Raw genomic sequence first — 20,416 nt, 5'->3', positions numbered from 1 at the left:
ATAGAACAATTTTCTTAATAGAGTCCTATTTTAGGAGTATTTTTCTATCCTATTTTACGAGTATTTTTGTTCAAATCACTTTTCTATGGATCTTCATGCTTTTAATTATAGATAAATTAGCCTTTGTGATCGTTCTTTTCCTATGTTTTGTTTTGTTTTTCTTTTTCCTTTCTTCTCTTTTTTCCTTTTTTCCTCCACCGTTTTTTTTCTTCCTTTTCAATTCAATTTAGTTTTCTTTCTATTTATGTATTTTTCTATTTTTTGTTCTCTTTTTTGCTTTGGATATTTTTTTTCTTGTTCTTTTCAATTCAAATCAACGTTATTTTTTTATTTATTAATAAATTACATATAAATTAAGATTTGAATTGATTTAGAACTTTCTTCCCTAACACAAATAAGGATTTTAATTAATTTCAAAGTCCTAATATTAATAATAACTAAATAATAATTTGAGGAAAATAGTGAAAAGACGATTTTGTCTAAAGAGGAGACTTTTAATGAAAGAGCAAAAATTTTAAATCACTTTTCTAAGGGTCTTCACACTTTTAATATGTTAATACAAGACAAGATGTCAAGTTACAATATATTAAAATAGGCACGTACCAGTTTTTAGGACAATACTTAATAGTGTTGTAATAAAAATTTTGAATTAAAAAATATTAAATATTTGAATCAAAATATTATTAATATTTGAATTTAAAAATATTAGGTTCTTTTTAAAAAAGAATTTTCATTAGCTTAAAACTAGGAACCTAAAATTATCTTACTCTTGATAAAATTATATTTTTCAATGTCATAAAATATATTTAAATATTAAATAAAAGATAATAATACTACTACTACTACTAATAATAATAATTTTTTATAAAAAAAATAGTACCAGCACTTATAATTTTTTTGAAAAACGTAATAGTAACTGTAGCTGTATGTGTGTTTTTCCGGTGGTTTTTGCATTTATGCGTATGGAATCAAAATGGAAGTCCCCCGTTATATATGTGATAGTGTGTGTATATGAATATCAGTGAGGTGTCAGTATATTTTTTGTGACTCCTTCTATGTCGAGAAATTGTGTGTGTCTATGCTTATTCAGTGAGGGAGTGATTATTGTGTGTTGTATCTGTGTGGAAAACGTGAGGTGAGGGAGAGCCAGCCTAGGGGTATTGGGGTGTGAGGTGGAGTGGGGTTAGGGGTGGTGAGGTGTCCACCTCTAATTGGAGAGGTGGTTAATTTGTTATAATTTTGTTATTTTTTTATCTTTTTGTGAAAGAATATTCACATGAATGAAGGTACGTGGTAAGACGGGGTAAAAAGATAAAAAATAATTTTGGAGAGGAATAAAATTACTTGTCTAATCATGACCCTTTTGGATGTAAATACAAAGTGTTTTCATACAAATAAGTAGACAACAAGAAAGAATTTTATTCCGATCATTATTCAAAGGAAGAAACAGAAGGAAGAAGGACAACCGAGTTGGAGAGTCGAGTGAGGTTCCGTCGAGGTTCTGATCCATGGCTCTGTCATTACATCAAAAATGAAAATTACAAGTTAAACATAAATAAAATTACAAAAATCCTATCTATGCAGCTTCTTTTGGACTCTTGACTTGAGTTTCATCACCCTATTCTTCAGGCGGGCTCCTAACTTGCAATTTCTTCAACATGTTGCTTAGCTTTCAGTTTCTTCATCCTATTCTCCAGGCGGGCTCCTTACTTGCTATTTTTCAATCTGTTGACTTTCAACTTCTTCACCTTGTTGCTTGACTTTCCATTTATTTACCCTGTTCTTCAGGCGGGCTCCTAAAGTCACATCAAAATTAGAAATAAAATTATCCCAAACAAATGTATTACAAAGAGAGATTCCATTTGCAAGAAAAGTAAAGTTCCAAAAACAGGAATTAAATTTTTCCCCCAGTTTATGATCAGAAAATTTTTGTGAATGTCAAGTCCAATCATAAATACTTGCATGTTGCAATGATGAATCAAGACTCTGACCAGGAAATGCATTTCTTGAGAGTAAAATTAAATAACCAAGACTAGAAAGTGCGTCTCTTAAGAATTAAGTGAGAAATTCTGACCAGAAAATGTGTCTTCTAGAGATAAAGGTTAAGTTAGGAAGTACATCACCTAACAAGTAAAATTTGAATTACCCAATCAAGGAAGTGTGTTTTCTTACCAATGCCGCTTGAGTTACCAAAACAAAGAAGTGCGTCTTCTTACCAATGCCGCTTGAATTATCCAAACAAGGAAGTGCGTCTCCTTACAAATGCCGTTTGAATTACCAAAATAAGGAAGTGCGTCTCCTCATCGATGCCGCTTGAATTACCCAAACAAGGAGATATGTCTCCTTACAAATGCCGTTTGAATTACCCAAACAAGGAGATATGTCTCCTTACAAATGCCGTTTGAATTACCAAAATAAGAAAGTTTGTCTCCTTACCAATACAGCTTGAATTACCCAAACAAGGAAGTGTGGCTCCTTACAAATGCCGCTTGAATTACCAAACAAGAAAGTGTGTCTCCTTACAAATGACTCTTGAATTACCCAAACAAAGAAGTTCATCTCCTTACAAATGCCGCTTGAATTACCCAAACAAGGAAGTGTGTTTCCTTACAAATGCTGATTAAATTATCCAGACAAGGAAATGCGTCTCCTCTTGAATTAGCTAGACAAGGAAATGCTTCTCCTTACAAATGCCGCTTGAATTACCCAAACAAGGAAGTGTTTCTCCTGACAAATTCTGCTTGAATAATCCAAACAAGGAAGTGCGTCTCCTTACAAATGTCACTTGAATTATCCAAGGAAATGTATCTCCTAGGGGCTAACTACTCAACTAGAAAGTACATTTTCTAGGAGTAAAGACTTAAGTTAGAAAGTGAACCACCCAACAAGCGAAACTTGAACACCCACCAAGAAAGTGTGTCTCCTAAAGGTCAAGTAGAATGACTCAACTAGAAAGTGCGACTTCTAGGAGTGAAGGTTCAATTTAGGAAGTGCATCACCTAATAAATGAACCTGAATTACACGGAGCTTTACTATGGTTTTAATCACCAGACTGTGCAGCAACATTGCCTTCTGCATTTATAAAAGTGAGAAATTACGGCCTTTGATGTTTATGCTTTGAATTCCTTGATTTAAATGTAACATGTGTTCTTGTTTCATACAAAGAAAACTTGTGAGTTTAAGAACACAGTGCCTGATTTGTGTCTTTAGCTTTCACAATAGTCGCTCTTGTCTCCGTCACATTTAATCTCGCTTCCAACCATTAGTATATGTCATTGACTTGCTGCATCATTACCCAAACTCAGATTATTAATAGTGACTCTGAAACAAACACAGTATCTCTTCTTCACCATGTTTTTTAGATAAACCCTTTGAACCTTTGTATTTCTATGAGTTTCCAGACTTGTCTGTCGACAAAACTTTCTGCTTGCCTTATTTCGGCTCACAATCATGTCTCTTTCATGTGTTGACCTTTCTATCTTGCTTTATGCAACTGAAAAAGTTGGTAGCCAATTTTAGAAATCTTTTCTCACTTGTTTTAACATGAACTTGACTCAAATACAAGAGAAAAAAATGACAATGATTTTTTTATTTGGATAACTAACTCAATAAAATTAAATAAAAATAAAAAGAAGAAAGAAAACACAATGAATGTCCCCATTTGAAACAAAGAAACAAAAAATTTAGCTAAAAATGACAGTGAACTCTAATGATTATGCCATGCATTTGGATTAAACTGTCTGATCTTTCCATCCAAACTTTCTACCAATTGTTGTTGAGTTAATGGCTTTGAAACTAAATTGCTTCCTTAGGTCAATTACATTTAAGATCTCATTCGGCTAGTGGCACCTTGAAGGGTTTTCGTCGACAAGTGTCTCTCATTTTCTTTTTCTCAGATCATCATTGTCTTATGGTGTCCGTGAGGGTTTTTCACCATTGAGACTCTTATTTTCATTTCTCTCAACTCATTATCGTTTTACGGTGTCCGTGAGGGTTTTCACCAATAAGACTCTCTCATTTTTGTTTCTCTTCTGATTCCTTATGTTGAGGAAGACAAGTAGTTCCCAAAATGCATCATCACATCCATTGCATGCTTAGCCTTAACATTCTCAAAGATTGATCTAAAGGTCTTTTTTGGTTGTAACTTGACTTTTGGATAGGTTAGAAATAAAGGATGGCATGAGGCCCAAATGATACTTGAAGTGGGGTAGAACTTACAACTTTTGGCATCGACTCAAACAATGAGGATTAACTCATGCCCCAGTTTCTTTTGACTGGGTGATTCTAAATTATTTATTTGGTTGGACTGAGCCCAGAGTAGGGCAGCCTACGTATCTTACTCTCTCGAGAGGAGAATCAGATCACACGTAGTTCCAGCAGGTTGTTCTTTTGCTTGATTCTGATTTCTTCTCCTTTTTTTTTTCTAACTCTTTTTTTTCTTTTTTCTTTTTTCTTTTTTATCTTCTTTTTTTTTTAAACTTTTTTTTGGCTTTATTTTGCTGGACACTCTTCTTTTTCTTTCTTTTTGACACATTTTTTCTGACTCTATTCTTTTGCTCTACACTTTTCTTTTGAACTTGCTGCCTCTTATCTTGATTTCAAAAGAGGGGTATGAAAGAAAATAGAACTAAAGCTCAAACGAGGTTCGCAAAGGATGACACAATGTTTGGATAGAAGAATGAATATAGGGATCACGCGTCCACTATTTGATCTAGTTGAGCTATACTTTGCAATTGATGACAAGTTATTCTTATGATTCCAAAAAATAATTGCTTTAATTTTGAAAGAAGGCCTCAACGTGGTCACCAAATGTCTCAAAACTCTACCGGTTTCTCAAATGTTTCTTTTTTTTTTTTTCTAGATTTAGCCCTCTAATTTAATGTTCATGCTTAAACTGGATTTTAAGATCTAGCTGAAAATTCTGCCAGTATGTCATATTATTAGAGCCAACATAAAATGTACTGTGTAAAGAAGACAAACAACTTAAAATAAGACAAAACAACAAGGACACCATATTTCATTACAAGAAAATATAGAAGGGTTTGAACATAAACGACAAAGGAACAAAACAAGATAGACACTGAACTACAACCCTGAAATGATTTGGATAGCATAAAAAAAACAAAATAAACTACCAAATATCCATCATAGCAGGGAGAGGAGTGACTTTCCAATTGCTGAGCTTGACATCTTAGCCACTGGTTTGCATATCAGCATGACTAGAGCTTTCCTCACTGTCAATATTCTGCACCATAATTGATCTATCTTGAATCATCTTTTCAATTTCTCTTTTCAAATCTCGATAATCTTTAATACTATGACCCTGAGAAAAGGAGTGATCATGTCCCACTGTACCAATCTCTGAAATAAACTGCATATGATTCTTCAATTGGTGTGACACTATCTCGACTTCTGCCTCATTCTATTATTTGACTTGGATCGAACATCGAGCCTAGAAGGGCTTTGATATATTTTTGGAGTTGGAGGGTGACTCTGAAGCGTTGGTGCGCGTCATTGTGAGTAAGAAGGGAGTTGAACATATGGTTGTGCGTAATATACTAGATATAGAGGTGGGGAAATAGAGAAGAATGAATTTTGGGAATGATTATAGAGAGCTTGGATATAAACTTGAGCTTGAGACTGAGGGTGACGACGACGTGGTCTTCTTTGACATGCTCATTGTCCAACTACAATAGCATTTGCATCATTCTCATTCTTCTTCCCTCTATTTTCCCTTAATTGATTGCCATATTGTCCCAAATATTTCACAAATTTCTCATGTCCATATTGCTTCTCAAATTTCGACATCTCAAGGATTGGAGGAAGGTTAACACTTGAAGACATGCCCCAGTCTTTGTATGAAACATCTTTTTTATCCGCAGATCCTGGCGAAATTTTCCTAACATTTTCTGTATTCTACATTTTCCAACCATTTTCTCTGGCTCTTCTGGCACACTAAGCTTCTTGTTAAGAAATTTTAGCGGTCCAATTAACTTAAAAGTAGGCTTAGAAGTATAGCAATGATCACCAAGAGTATTGAACATGGGAAAGCACAACGTTGGGCGGCTAGCCAATGTAGAAGCCTCAGTAGAGGATTGAGTAATAAAATCACAAACGACATGTGGTGTTGTGAATGCAGTAGGCTTATGCTGAGAAGCTAGAGAAAGAGTGGTGGAAGTATTGAGATGCTTTTGACTTGGAATGAATTCTGAGTTATGTTGCAGTGCATCAACATCAGTAGAAAACTGACTTTGCAATTTTGGTGGAAAACTTGACGTATTTGTAGGATCAACAGCAAGAAATGAAAGAAGAGGCAACCCATTGTCTTAAGCTCGGTGCATTTCTGTCATTTGTTGTCTTAGTCTCAAAATCTCTTGCTTTAAGCCCTCATTTTCCCAACTCTTTGTCTAGTCCATAATGTCACTCTCTATATCCTTGTTGGACATAACTAACTTTTCCTTAGACTTGGTGTGATGTGGAAGACCAGCCAGAATGCCACAAACCAACCACCTAAAACTAACTGAACAAAAAATAACAAATGTGTTAGAGTTCAACATCTTTTTTCAATTTTTTTTTTTGAAAAGATAACATGTACATGTTAATTTACTATTTCACTCTACTATATAAACACATGTTGAATTTTGACACAAAAATAATTAACTTTTGAGACTTCATATACCGATGAGGTAACTGTGAAATTTAATGAATTAAAATAATATTAAATCAAAATTTCATTTTTCAATAGAAAATTATGTTTCAAAATTAAGCAAGGTGATAAGTTATTAAGATATTACTTAAAAATAGTAAACTTATGACCTATGTACAAAAAAAGGGTGCGTAGATGTATGGTGAGGATTTGAAGTTTAATTTAAAAATAAAATAAATTAAATAAATGATATTAAAAAATATTATTAACAAATTTAGACATTTTAAAAATTGTGAAAATAAAGAATAAAAAGGACAAAGATAAGAAATAAGAATTTATAATGTATTAAAGAAAAGTAGGGGATAATTATATTAAGTTAAGTGACATGCTCATTAAAAGTTAAATATTAATATTATATTTGTTACATATCATTCAAAACTAATACTACTTTCTCCATCTCAAAATAGCTGGCATGTCTACGTGAAAGCAAGCTCGAACATTACGGTTATAAAAAACAAAAATAGTTGACATATTTACTAAAAATATTTGTTTCAAACTAGTAGCTAGTTTAAAAGATCAAAAAATAATTAACTATTTTTTTTCAATTCTACCTTATCATTAATTATTCTAAAATTAATGAAGATTAAATACCAAACATAATTTCTTTTTATAATTACATGATTGTTTTTACACATATAGATTTAGTTAGAGGTGGGGGAGGGGGGGAGAATATTAACAAACTAATATTTTTTAATTGTAATAGTATAATAAAGTAAAATATAAAAATTAAATATGTTTGCAATTACATGATTATTTTTTTCGTATAATTTAGTTACAGGTGGGTGGTGGTTAAAATTTTTATATTATTTCTTATTTTAAAAAATCGAGATTGGAGGAAGGGGGGGCGGGGTTGTAAAATTTTTCTTCAATTTTCATTAAAAAATAATATGATAGTTGAACTTTTCTTTTTAAGGTAATGTGAGTAATATGAGTTAACATGATTGAACGAGACATTCCAATATAAAGTGGTTAAAAATAATATTTTAATATTATCGGCACATCGCGCAGGTGCATATACTAGTATGTATATATATACATATATATAAATGTAAAACTAGAAGCATTAGAAGAAGCCAAGTGGCGACATAAGAACAAGCCACTTGGCAGTTTTTAAGACAATGAATAATAAGATTGTAATAAAAAGAATTGAATTGAAAGATTAGACATATCAAAATTTAAAAAAACATTATCCTTTATTTTTTTTACAAAAAATTAATAATTCAATAGCTTAAAAATAGATACTCATGATTGAAAAATTCTACATAAACTTTTTCTCTTTCATAAACTTATATCTTTTAAATTTTTTAATTTTATAAAATTTATTTAAATATCAATCATTAGCTTAAATCTAGAAATTTATGATTGAAGAGTTATAAATGAACTCTTACTATTTCATTAACTAATTCATTGAAGTTGTTATAAAATACATTTGAATACATTTTGTTTAAATACTAAACAAGAATAAAAAAATGACAATAATAATAATAATTAAAAATAAATAAAAAATAGTAGTAGTACATAGTAATGGTGGTGGTAGAAATAATAATTAAATAAAAAAATTAGAAAATATTACTCATTAGGAATTGTAGTACATAGAAGTAGTAGTGATAATAAGAAACAATAATGTTATATTTAAAAGGATTAGGAAGAGAAATAATTTTTTTTTTATTTTGTTAGTATTTATTATAAAATATGAATTAATATCATTGATTTCAAATATTTTTCTTAATTCAAATATATATTTAAGATATGTATGTCAATTTTTTTAAAAAATAAGAATAAAGAAGAATAATAAATTTTGTTTGAATTTTCATTTAAATTCAAATTGAATTGGAATTGAAATCTACCTTCTTAACCCCTCTTATATATAGTGTTAAACTTCCTCCTCCTGCCCCGCCCTCCCCCCTTCCCACTCTCTATTATTGATTACTAATTATTAGCTTTATTTATGAATTACTTATTACTCTCTTCATTTTCTAAAAAAACTTCATTTGATTTAACATTTTTGTGTGTAACAATTATTTTCTTTATATTCGATTTGACTCTTAGTAAGTGATATTTTTCATTATGATTTTGTAAAAGTAAAATACATCTTTAAAATTTTTAATACATGATGTTAGACTAAGTAATTGTTATTTTAAGTAAACTTTAATTAGGATTCAAATTCGAGTCGTGATTGAGGAATATGATGAAAGATTATGATCAATAACTTTAAAAATTTAGGTTATGAGCAATTTTTTCGTTCATGGTAAAGTAGATTGGAGGTTTCGAAATGGTTGAAGAAAATTCAAAATAAATAAATATTTGTTTTTTACAATTTGCAATATTGTAACTCAATTATTTTAAAGGTGAAGCTAAAACATTTTATAGTGGAAGTATGAATGAAAGGCAACAAAAAATAAAAAAGAGTATAAGTGAAAAAAATAGATATTTTTAAATATTTTTTGATAAATTAATGAATCGAAGAGAACCAGCCTAACATGAATGGGAAAAGGAGATAAAAAAGTAAATGTAAAAATATTAGAAGAAACATACATATTATGATTTAAATAATGAAGAGAAACATTGTATTTGTACGCATATAAAATAATAAAAGAATTCATGCTTTAAATTTATGCACATATGCATATAAAATGTTTTTAAAAAATCATTAGTTTGTTCATTCTTTTTATTCAACTTGGTTATTAAAGAAGAGAAAAAGATAGTACTATCTACATTAGTTTATTATAATTTAAAGATCAAAAATAATAGTTTGAGTTTTTTATTTTAAAATATTTAGATATTTTATTATTTTAAAATTTAATGACATGTATAACTTTTTTATCTTATTTTTCATCTTTCTCTTAGACTGATTTATTAAAATTCAAATTAGAATTTTTATGGTAGTTCAATAATAAAAGTAATTACTCTATTAATTTTAATTTGAGCTGATGGCTAAAATTCTCTTTTTTATTTAAATAAAATTTTGTAAAATCAGTTATTTAGATACTTAATTCAAAAATGCAATCTGAAGTAGAAAGACAATTTTATAGAGCATTATTACATCACATTCATATCTATTCTCTTTCAAAAAGATTACAAAAAAAAAATTGCAGGCATTTAGATATTTCAATTAGCTTATTCTTTTCTTGATTTTACTTACAAATCTACATCTCTATTTGTTTATTTTTTAACTGATTATATGTAGTATAAGAAAGAAAAATAAAAAAATTAAAAGACGAAATAAAATAATTTTTAAAGTTTATGCGAATGAATCATAACATTGAATGTTTAATTACAATCTAGAAAAGTATATTTAATGATGTAACTTAGAGTTTAATTAAGCACAATGTACATAGGGTATATATTAAAACTATATACAAGAGCCTGTGCTTGCACCGGCCCAACGTATGCTACCTTCTTTGTGAGAGAAATAATTTTTTGAGAATCAATTAATTTTTTCATGACTTTTACCTTTTTTTTTTTTTTTTTAAATTATTGATTATAATGATATACAATACTTTTATTAATAGATTTTAGATAATATATGTTACTCTCGCTGTTTCAATTTATATGACACTGATAAAATTTGGAGAGTCAACCAATTTTTTTTATATAATTTTAAGATTTTTATATGATTTTTAAATATTTAAAGTTGCTAACTATTGTGATTTATAATACTTCTACATAACTTTTAGATAATATATGATACTCTCTCTGCCCCAATTTATGTGACACTGATGAAATTTTATATAACTATATAAATTTTTTTTTATATAATTTTTCATATTTTCAGTTGTTAATTATTGTGAATTATAGTACTTACCACAAATTAGTTTTCAAATAATATATGTTACACCATTCGTCTTACGTAACTGTGATAGTATTTGAAATGAATTAAATTTTTTATAAATCATTAAATATTTTAAGCCATTAATTATTATAATTTAAAATAATTATGTAATTTTTAAATACATATTAAATTAAAAAATAAGATAAATAAATTGAAATGGAGAAAATAAAAAAAATATAAAGAAGTGATAGTAAAAGCTGGCAGGACATTAGAGAATTCATTTTCTTAGATTAAACCCATCATTTTACTTTTTCCTTTAGAATTCACATTCAAAAAATTTACATGCATTATGGAATTCGTTTTAGTTATAAGGACATGTCAGTAATATTTTTGAATTTGATTTAAAAAAGAAAATAAATTTTAGAATCAAATATATGAGATAAATTCATTTTTTGATAGATGTGAAAATATTTGACTTAAATTTTAAATTATAACCACTTCTAACATATTAGATTATTTTTGAAATCTTCTTCTAATCTATCTTTTATTTATTTTGTTGTGCGTAACAAAATTTATCTACTCTAATTTTTATATTGTGAGATAAGAGAGAAGAAAATTCAGCTGCTTATATGTGTAAACAAAATATAATCTAATTCAAGGTTAAATTAGAAAAAAAATATAATCTAATTCAAGGTTAAATTAGAAAAAAAAAATAAAGTAATCAAATTACAATAGAAAAGAATGTACACAGATGATGGGGGTGGGGGAGGGGAGGGAGGAAATTTAAATAATTTTCGAGAATATAATGAAGAAATTAGATACAACACATATTATTAGTTATAAATTTTTACACGAAAGAGATGATAGGGCAGTAGGATAAAAATTTAAATTGTTTTTGATAATCTAAAATCTTTAAATTATAAAAATATAATCTAAAAATATGAAACATAAAAACTTTTTTTTTTAATTACATAATTATTTTTACTCATATATACTTGGTTCGTGAGGAAGGGGGAGAAGAGGGATGTGGGGGTGGGGGAGGGGTAGAGGATATAAACAATCCACCAACTTTAAATTGTAAATAATATTATTTTATAAAGAAAAATACGATACATAATTTTTCTTTACAATTAAATGATTGTTTTTCCGTATAAAGTTGATTAGCGGTGGGGGATTGGTTGTGAGGGAGGAGTGGGGGAGGGTAAGGCATGTGGGGGCAAAAGGGTAGAAAAACATTTATATTTTAACTAGATAGGTATGCCCGTGCAATAAAAGTAATTAATGAATTTTCTATTTTACCTTTTTTCCAACATATCATCTAATCATGCAAATTCTAATTTTCAGGGTTTAAATGCCAATTTGGAAATTGATAATTGTATGCTTAAATGGCAATGGTAGGTTAGGGGACAAGCTAACAAAGAAAACTCGAGTCTTGGTACGGTTAACATGAGTTTCCAACCAATCAGCACTTGTCTGTAGCCCCAACTCGTATGTATGCAACATAATCAGCACTTGTCTGTAGCCCCAACTCGTATGTATGCAACATACCCCAATATTCATACTTTGCATTTGTGCTTTCAAAAGATCCCCACCTAAAATTACACAATCTCTATCATAATTACAATGAAAATATTATGCCTGAAATCTTGAAATTAAGGACCGTTGTTTTCTTACGAATGGACAATGGTTGCAAAGATGTACTCACAGAACCTTCAACTTCAATCTCCGCCATAGATAGGAACTAAAAACAAGCACATCAGCATCTGTCCAAATTCTAGCATGCTTTTCTATATATTTGATTCTCACTATCCTCTCCACCACATCATGATATTAGGTTACCATTTCCAGTAAAGATAATCAAGATTATTTCTCCCATACTTCTGACAAGCTATTCCATCATCCATAGGGATCACTCGATAATTGAGACATCATTTTTTTGTTGTGCAATATCCTTCATGTCGCGTTATTTTACATTGTTTTGTTTAGTTGTTGTTAGTGCTTCCATATTTGTACCCCCGATTGCATACTAATTGGCAGGTTTTATAAGCTGAGGGTGCTCTGCCACTACTGAGACCCCAAATACAAAGCTCCGAAACAGTGAAAGATAGAGCTTTTGCAAGGCACAGTTATAATGGTGTGAAAAGTGTAACATTCACTCCAGAAACACAAAGGGCAAACTAATATTTCTTTTGTACCTGAAAAGTTCTAAAGAATTAACTAAAACTGGTGCCGTACCTTTTTCTCTTCCAACTTCTAAAGGAATTTATAAGAATTGGAAACATCTAAGTACACATAATGTAAAGATGTCAATGCTCAAATACGCTTTGCACAGAACTACTGGTTATGCTGGTAACTTTATTTAAGCAGTAGAAATGATCCCAGACTAATTGTCCAGGCAGTAGAAATAATCCGAGACTAATTGTCCAGGCAGAACCCAATAATGAAAATCACTATACAACTATACAAAGGAGATGTAAACATTGGTTCACTTACCACTTTCTCCATCACCATTCAATGCAATTTTCTCCAATAAGCAAGTTCCCATTTCCATCAAGAATTCTGAAAATTCTGCAAAAGAAAACCAGCAAATTGATCATCACTTTGATGAGCTAAACGGGGGACGCTTGTCGTTATTAAACAATTGATAAAACTCTTTTTTACAAAGAGGGAAGTGAAGTTTAGATGCTTTGACACAACCCATTCCAGTAGTAATGTTAGTTATCACAAGTTTCCTTTCAGGATCATATAATCTAACACTTCTATCATAGAAAATTAAGCGCAACTACTGTACATTAGGGAGATGTTACCAGAAAGCTGTGATGTATAGACAAATATCTCCAGATCAGGCTTCCCTCTGTGAACATCCTCTGTAGCTACAATGACACTAAAAGTCCATTCAAAGCAAATGGTACCAATTGCAATCTCGATATACTTTTTAGGGCATGTAGACACTAAAGCCATTGGCACCTTGTAATGCATCAGGGTATTAACAAACTCCTGTGCTTCAAGTCGGAAGCTATAAATTCCTCCTTGCAACGCTTGATAAATCTCCTCCTTCCGAGAAGCCATTCTCTTCACTTGTACAGGATCTCTTGACCAGCAGAGAACTGGGGGCCAGCCTTATATGAAGAGCTGGATTTTCAGGTTTATTCGCTGGTGGCCATTTCCCTGGCTTTCTATCCACATCAGTCTCAATCTGATACTGGAAATCTTTAGGAATTCTCCTGTCCTCACTATATCAATATGCCTCTTTGGTCAATTCCACCACCAGACATCTTATTGACGAAAACCTTACACAATCAGCTCTTAATCTCCGAAACTAAAATCCACAGACAACCTGCCACGGAAATCAGCAGAAGGCATACCACATACATCAATTGCCTTCCGTTTACTCGACAGATCTTTCCCATAACAAACTCCATAAACCGGTACCCTCCCTAAAAGTGATATTGCACCAATTGATTCAACCATCTTCACCAACTGAAACTTCATTTCACTTCTGCTCCAACCTAAGATTACCGAGGGGATGCAATAAAAGTCATGCTAGTCAAATGCTCCTCGAAAAATTATTACGAGGATAGCAACTGAATTTAAGTACTAATACAACCAAAAGAAGAACCTGAATATACACATAATCTAAGTTAATGGATGATGAACCAGACATCAAAAATTATCCGGGAGAATAGGCAGGTCCGATTGAATGTGTAGGAATTTTTTTTTTCTGTTCAGTAAAGTGAAAGCAGGCACTCAAAGCAACACACTTCATTAACGTTGCATGTGGTTCCTATCAGTCATCACACTAAGCAGCTTAAGCTAATTACAATAGACTACTATACGAAGTATGTCACACATCAATGGAGATTTTTATATAGAACATCAAATGACATAATTACCCGAAAGAAAATGAATGCCGAAGAACACTAAAAAGATAGTCGGGTAGAATAATAACGACAGTAGTCATATACTGAAGCTGTGAAATCAACAACTATGAAAACCCAAAGACGACTAGGACAAAATTGATTAGATAAAAGTTGACCTGAAATTGCACCGTGAAAATTGTAGAAAAGTGAATGAAAAGTTGAAAAAACTCCTGTTAGCCAAAAAAATTATCAATCCTTCCAAAATTTAGAACCGAAAGTACGAAACAGTATTCATTCAGCCATGAATTAAGAAGCTGAAAGAATTGTGTAAGACTTTTTGGCAAATCTGAAGATTTCCAAGGAGTAAAAGGAAGAGTGAGCATTCTGTTGTTTGAATGAGTAATAAGAAATGGATGGTTCCAGATAGATATTTGTTAGTGTGAATTTACGGTATTGCCCTTGGTCGAATTGTAGAAAAGTGAATGAAAAATTGAAGAACTCATCCAAGATATACCTGGAGCTTCGAAATAGTAAAGAAGTAGCAATTAGCAAGGACAATTGTGAAGTGATTCTCCTGTTAGCCAAAAAAATTATCAATACTTCCAAAATTTAGAACCAAAAGTACGAAACGATATTCATTCAACCATGATTAAGAAACTAAAAGAACTGTGGAAGAAATTTCGGCAAAACGGAAGATTTTCAAGAAGTAAAAGGAAGAGTGAGCATTCTGTTGTTTGAATGAGCAATAAGAAATGGATGGTTCCAAAGTCTTGAAGATAGATATTTGTTAGTATGAATTTGTTATTTTTCACAATACGGGTACGTAGAATCTGTATAATAGAATAACAACTTCAACTTGAGTTCAAGTATGAACAAGAACACAACGAAGTTGAACAAATACCTTCAACACAAGATCAAAATGATCTTTACAAGAGGTGTATTTTATATTTCAGAAATATAGATGAAACAGAAATTGTTAAGGCCAAGTCGTCTGAATTCACGGACTTTTCTTAAGGAATAATTCCCCTCACTACACCCGAGGTTATGGAATCTTCCTCCATGGATAAAATGGCCTTCAATCCGACTATAGCAGTACCTCAAATAGGTGGATTCTTCGAACACACTCATGGTTTGAATGATCACACTTAGAGTATTTTTAAGAAGAAGAAGAAGCTTGTAATTCTAAAATTTTTTTATGTGTCCTAAACTTGTGGATGAAATCAGGTTTATATAGCCACAAGATGCCCCTTTGAAAAGGTGGCAATGGTTCAATCTTAAAGGTGTGTCTATTTTGAAAAATTACATGGTTGCAGTATTTCATTAGTGCTGAACCAGTGTGCAGTATTTTACTGCAACAGTGCACCTTTTCACGAAATAGTGGCACCATTTCGATGAAGTGCTGCAGCAATTCATGAAGCAGTGTACCAGTTCACTTGAACCAACACCTGTTCCTGTGTTTTTGCATGCATCAGAAAATGTTTCAGCATTCCGCGATGAAACATCACAACTGTTCGCTGAAACAGTGTAAACAGTGGCATCTCTATGCATTTATGGAGTCGAAAACATTGTGCAGAAAAATTCTACTGCGTTTCCCTTTGGCATTCTTCGGAATTCAAATAAAATTTGTCTAAAAAATAGATCTCATCGATCGATCATTTGACAAATCCGAATCAGAATCCGAAGCCGAAGTCGAAGTTGAAGCCAAGCCGAGTGAGCAACGACGACGGCGCGAGGCATCTCTTATTTCTTGCCTCACTTGCCATGTGGATTAAGTATTCATCATTATAAATACTCCAAAGTTCCATTCTCTCACCAATGTGGGAGAATTAGTGAACTTTCCAATTTGGGAGTACACATTCTAAATTGGTGTCTCCTTCTTCCACTATTTTTTTCCTCTCTATTTTTCCATTCACACCTTTTCATTACTATGAACCCAACAATCCCCCACATGAATGGGGAATGGCTATTTTTTTCGTAAAAATTTTACGGACAAGTATGTAATCATCAAGTAAAGAATGATTGCATCTGGATAAGCGGGTTTCCTTTTGAACTTTTCGTAGTGAACATGCATCGAATGCACTCGGTTAATCGGTAGATTTGATATCTTTGAACTGTCGAGCTTTAATGTACACCTAGACAACACATATCACACAACCAGCCTTTTACCGTTTATGGTTCTTACAATTTTGTTCTTTTTAGCCATGAACACGTCCTGATTTTCATGAGAGCTTAGAGAATAGACCTTTACTAACATTCTCTTTGAAGCGGCTTCCACTTCGCCTACACATAGGTGATTTCTAAACTTTTAATCCTGTAGATTAAACTATTTGGTCAAATCTGCCAAATTTAGATAATCATTAAAAGACTTTTCACCTTAAGTCTTATCCTTGTTTACTATACATTGTCTACATCATGAGAATGGGTTGGGTAATTAACAATGTTGAACCTGTCAGACACAACTTTGTTTGATCTCCTTGAACCTAGCTCTTGGGATCTCCAGTCTGCTAGGTAGAGTTACCATCATGCTGACTTGTCCTAGGCCTTAAACCCATTCCTTTGGATGTTCTTTCCACTCCTTCTCTAGAGAGGCCTTTTGTAAGTGGATCCGACACATTATCCTTTGACTTTACATAGTCTATAGTGATAATTCCACTAGAGAGAAGTTCTCTAACGGTATTATGTTTTCGTCTTATATGATGAGATTTACCATTATACATCATGCTCCCTGCCCTACCTATTGCTGCTTGGCTATCGCAGTGTATACATATTGGTGCCACTAGCTTAGGCCAATACGAAATATCTTCCAAGAAATTTTGGAGCCATTCTGCTTCTTCACAGGCTTTATCTAATGCGATAAATTTAGATTCCATTGTAGAGCGAGTGATACAAGTCTATTTGGATAATTTCCAAGAAACTGCTCCTCCACCGATAGTAAATACATATCCACTTGTAGATTTTACTTCGTTCGATTCGGTGATCCAATTTACATCACTATATCCTTCAAGTACTACAGGATATTTATTATAATGGAAAGCATAATTTTGAGTGTATTTAAGATACCCCGAAACTCTTTTCATTGTCATCCAGTGAGTTTTATTGGGATTACTCGTGTACCAACTCAATTTACTGATAGCTCATGCTATGTCTGATCGTGTACAATTTATTACATACATTAAATATCCCAATACTCTTGCGTACTCCAATTGCGAGTCACTTTCACCTTCATTCTTTCAAAGTGCAAAGCTCGCATCCAATGGAGTCTTGGCAATACCGAATTCCATATACTTGAACTTGTCAAGTACCTTTTCGATATAATGAGACTGCGATAATGCTAACCCGTATGGAGTTCGATGGATTCTTATACCTAAGATAACATCTGCAACTCCAAGGTCCTTCATATCAAACTTGCTCTCAAGCATTCGTTTTGTTGCATTTATGTCAGAAATGTCTCTAATGATGATCAACATATCATCCACATATAAACATACAATGACTTGGTGATTTGGAGTGTCTTTAATATAAACACATTTATCATATTCATTTATTTTGAATCCGTTTACCAACATGGTTTGGTCAAACTTCGCATGCCATTATTTTGACGCTTGCTTTAGTCCATATAATGACTTAATAAGTTTACACAGCTTGTTTTCCTTTCCTGGAACCACAAAAACCTCAGGTTGTTCCATGTAAATTTCTTCCTCCAAATGTCCATTTAGGAATTCGGTTTTTACATCCATTTGATGAATTTGAAGATCATATACCGTCGCCAAGACAATTAACATTCGAATCGAGGTTATCCTTATTATTGGCAAGCATGTATCAATGTAATCAAGACCTTCCTTTTGTTTGAATCCTTTTACTACAAATCTTGCATTGTATTTGTCAATAGTGCCATCCGTCTTCATTTTTCTTTTGAAGATCCATTTCTTACCTAAAGGTTTATTTTTGGGAGGAAGGTCAACCAATTCCCATGTATGGTTGTTTAATATTGAATCAATCTCACTATTGATTGCCTCTTTCCAAAAGGATGAGTCTGACGAAGACATCGCTTCTTTAAATGTTTGCGGCTCATTTTCTAAGAGAAATGTTACAACATCCGACCCAAACGAAGTTGACGTTCTTCGATGGGTACTACGTCTTGAATTTTCTTCATTATGTACATTCTCACTTGGTTTATCTAGAGGTCGTTTAGATCCTTCTCTAGACTATTCATGTCTAATTTTATATAGGTAAATGTTTTCAAAGAATTCAGCATTGTCTGATTCAATTACCATATTTTCACTAATATCCGAATGTTTGAATTTATGAACCAAAAATCAACATGCTTTACTACTTTTAGCATATCCTATGAATACACAGTCCACCGTTTTAGGTTCTATCTTAACCCTTTTAGGTATAGAAACTTGTACCTTTGCTAGACACCCCCACACTTTGAAATATTTCAATTTAGGTTTCCTTTCTTTCCATTTTTCGTAAGGAATTGATTGTGTATTACTATGGGGAACTCTATTGAGTATACGATTGGCCGTAAGGATAGCCTCCCCCCATAAGTTTTGCGGTAAACCATAACTTATAAGTAAGACATTCATCATTTCCTTCAAAGTTTGGTTTTTTCTTTCTGCAATTCCATTAGATTGGGGTGAATACGGGACCGTAGTTTGATGGATTATTCCATTCTCTACACATATTTGCGCAAAGGGAGATTCATATTCTCCATCCCTTTCACTTCTTATCATTTTGATCTTTTTGTTTAACTGATTTTCAACTTCAGTTTTATATTGTCTAAACGCATCTGTTGCTTCATCCTTACTATTTAGCAAGTAGACATAACAATATCTAGTGCAATAGTCAATAAAAGTTATAAAATACTTTTTCCCACCACGAGAGTATGTTGACTTCATATCATAAATGTCAGTGTGTATTAAGTTTAAGGGATTGGAATTCCTTTCAATGGACTTATAAGGATGCTTTGCATACTTCAATTCCATATACGTTTGACACTTTGATTTATTGCACTCAAAGTTTGGTAAAACTTCTAAGTTAATCAGTTTTCATAATGTTTTTGCAATTAACATGACCTAAATGTTCATTCCATAAATCATAAGACTCAAGCAAATAAGACGAATTCAAACTTTTATTTATTTCAACAGTCATTACATTCATCTTATAAAGGCCCTCAGTGAGATAGCCTTTTCCTACATACATTTCTCATTTGCTAACTATAATTTTCCCAAAAACGGTTACACATTTGAATCCGTTCTTATCTAGGAGTTAAATAGAAATTAAGTTCCTACGTAACTCCGAAACATATAGCACATTGTTCAGTGTCAAGACCTTGCCGGAAGTCATCTTTAGGCAAATTTTTCCCGTTCCTTCCACCTTAGCAGTAGCGGAGTTGGACATGTAAAGTATTTCTTCTACTTGAGCTAGAGCAAACTACGAGAACAACTCTTTGTTTGCGCAAACATGGCGTGTGGCACCAGAATCCATCCACCATTCGCGTGGATTCCCCACCAAGTTGCATTCCGTGAACATAGCACACAAATCATCATATTCTTTATTGTACTCAATCATGTTCACTTGATCCTTTTTCTTGCCTTTCTTCGGGGCTCGACAATCTGTGGACTTGTGGCCAATTTTGCCACAACTGAAGCATTTTCCCTTGAATTTTTTCTTGGGTTGATTGCTTCTATGTTCAACTTTCTTTCTTTTCTTCGAGTTGTTTTGGCCATCTTCTACAATATGTGCTCTACTCATTGTAGAATTTCCCTTTGACCTTCTTTCGGCAGCTTTATTGTCCTCTTCAATACGAAGACGGACGATAAGATCTTCAACGGTCATCTCCTTGCGCTTATGCTTTAAGTAGTTTTTGAAGTCTTTCCACAAAGGTGGTAGCTTCTCAACTATTGCTGCTACTTGGAAAGCATCATTCACAATTAAACCTACAAAACAGTTTATGTGAGTTTTAAGAACATTTTTAATTTTTTCAACTACGGTATTTTCCAAAAATATACCTTCTGCTAGGAGATCATGTATGATGACTTGCAACTCCTATACTTGAGAGACAACAGACTTGCT

The 20,416-nt window shown here is 32.1% G+C and overlaps 1 protein-coding gene across 6 annotated transcripts; it reads right to left on the bottom strand.

The window, feature by feature from the left end:
- Positions 1–1,340: 1,340 nt before the first annotated feature.
- Positions 1,341–15,028, bottom strand: LOC107851784 (5-amino-6-(5-phospho-D-ribitylamino)uracil phosphatase, chloroplastic). 6 transcript variants are annotated; one of them, XM_047408457.1, is made up of 4 exons: positions 14,515–15,028; positions 13,286–13,987; positions 12,972–13,046; positions 1,341–1,796 (listed from the first exon to the last, which is right to left on the bottom strand). In XM_047408457.1, exons 2-4 carry the CDS (start codon positions 13,545–13,547, stop codon positions 1,714–1,716), a joined length of 420 nt encoding a protein of 139 aa, XP_047264413.1. In that variant the 5' UTR covers positions 13,548–13,987; positions 14,515–15,028; the 3' UTR covers positions 1,341–1,713. The 6 variants fall into 6 exon arrangements, with proteins under 6 accessions (XP_047264413.1, XP_047264412.1, XP_016552360.1 ...); XM_016696872.2 differs by lacking the exon at positions 1,341–1,796 and adding an exon at positions 11,117–12,070; XM_047408456.1 differs by having other exon boundaries at positions 13,286–15,028.
- Positions 15,029–20,416: the final 5,388 nt, after the last annotated feature.

The sequence above is a fragment of the Capsicum annuum genome, chromosome 3 (genome assembly GCF_002878395.1).
Source record: "Capsicum annuum cultivar UCD-10X-F1 chromosome 3, UCD10Xv1.1, whole genome shotgun sequence".
Classification (NCBI taxonomy): domain Eukaryota; kingdom Viridiplantae; phylum Streptophyta; class Magnoliopsida; order Solanales; family Solanaceae; genus Capsicum; species Capsicum annuum.
This window is presented reverse-complemented; position numbering and strand designations above follow the sequence as displayed.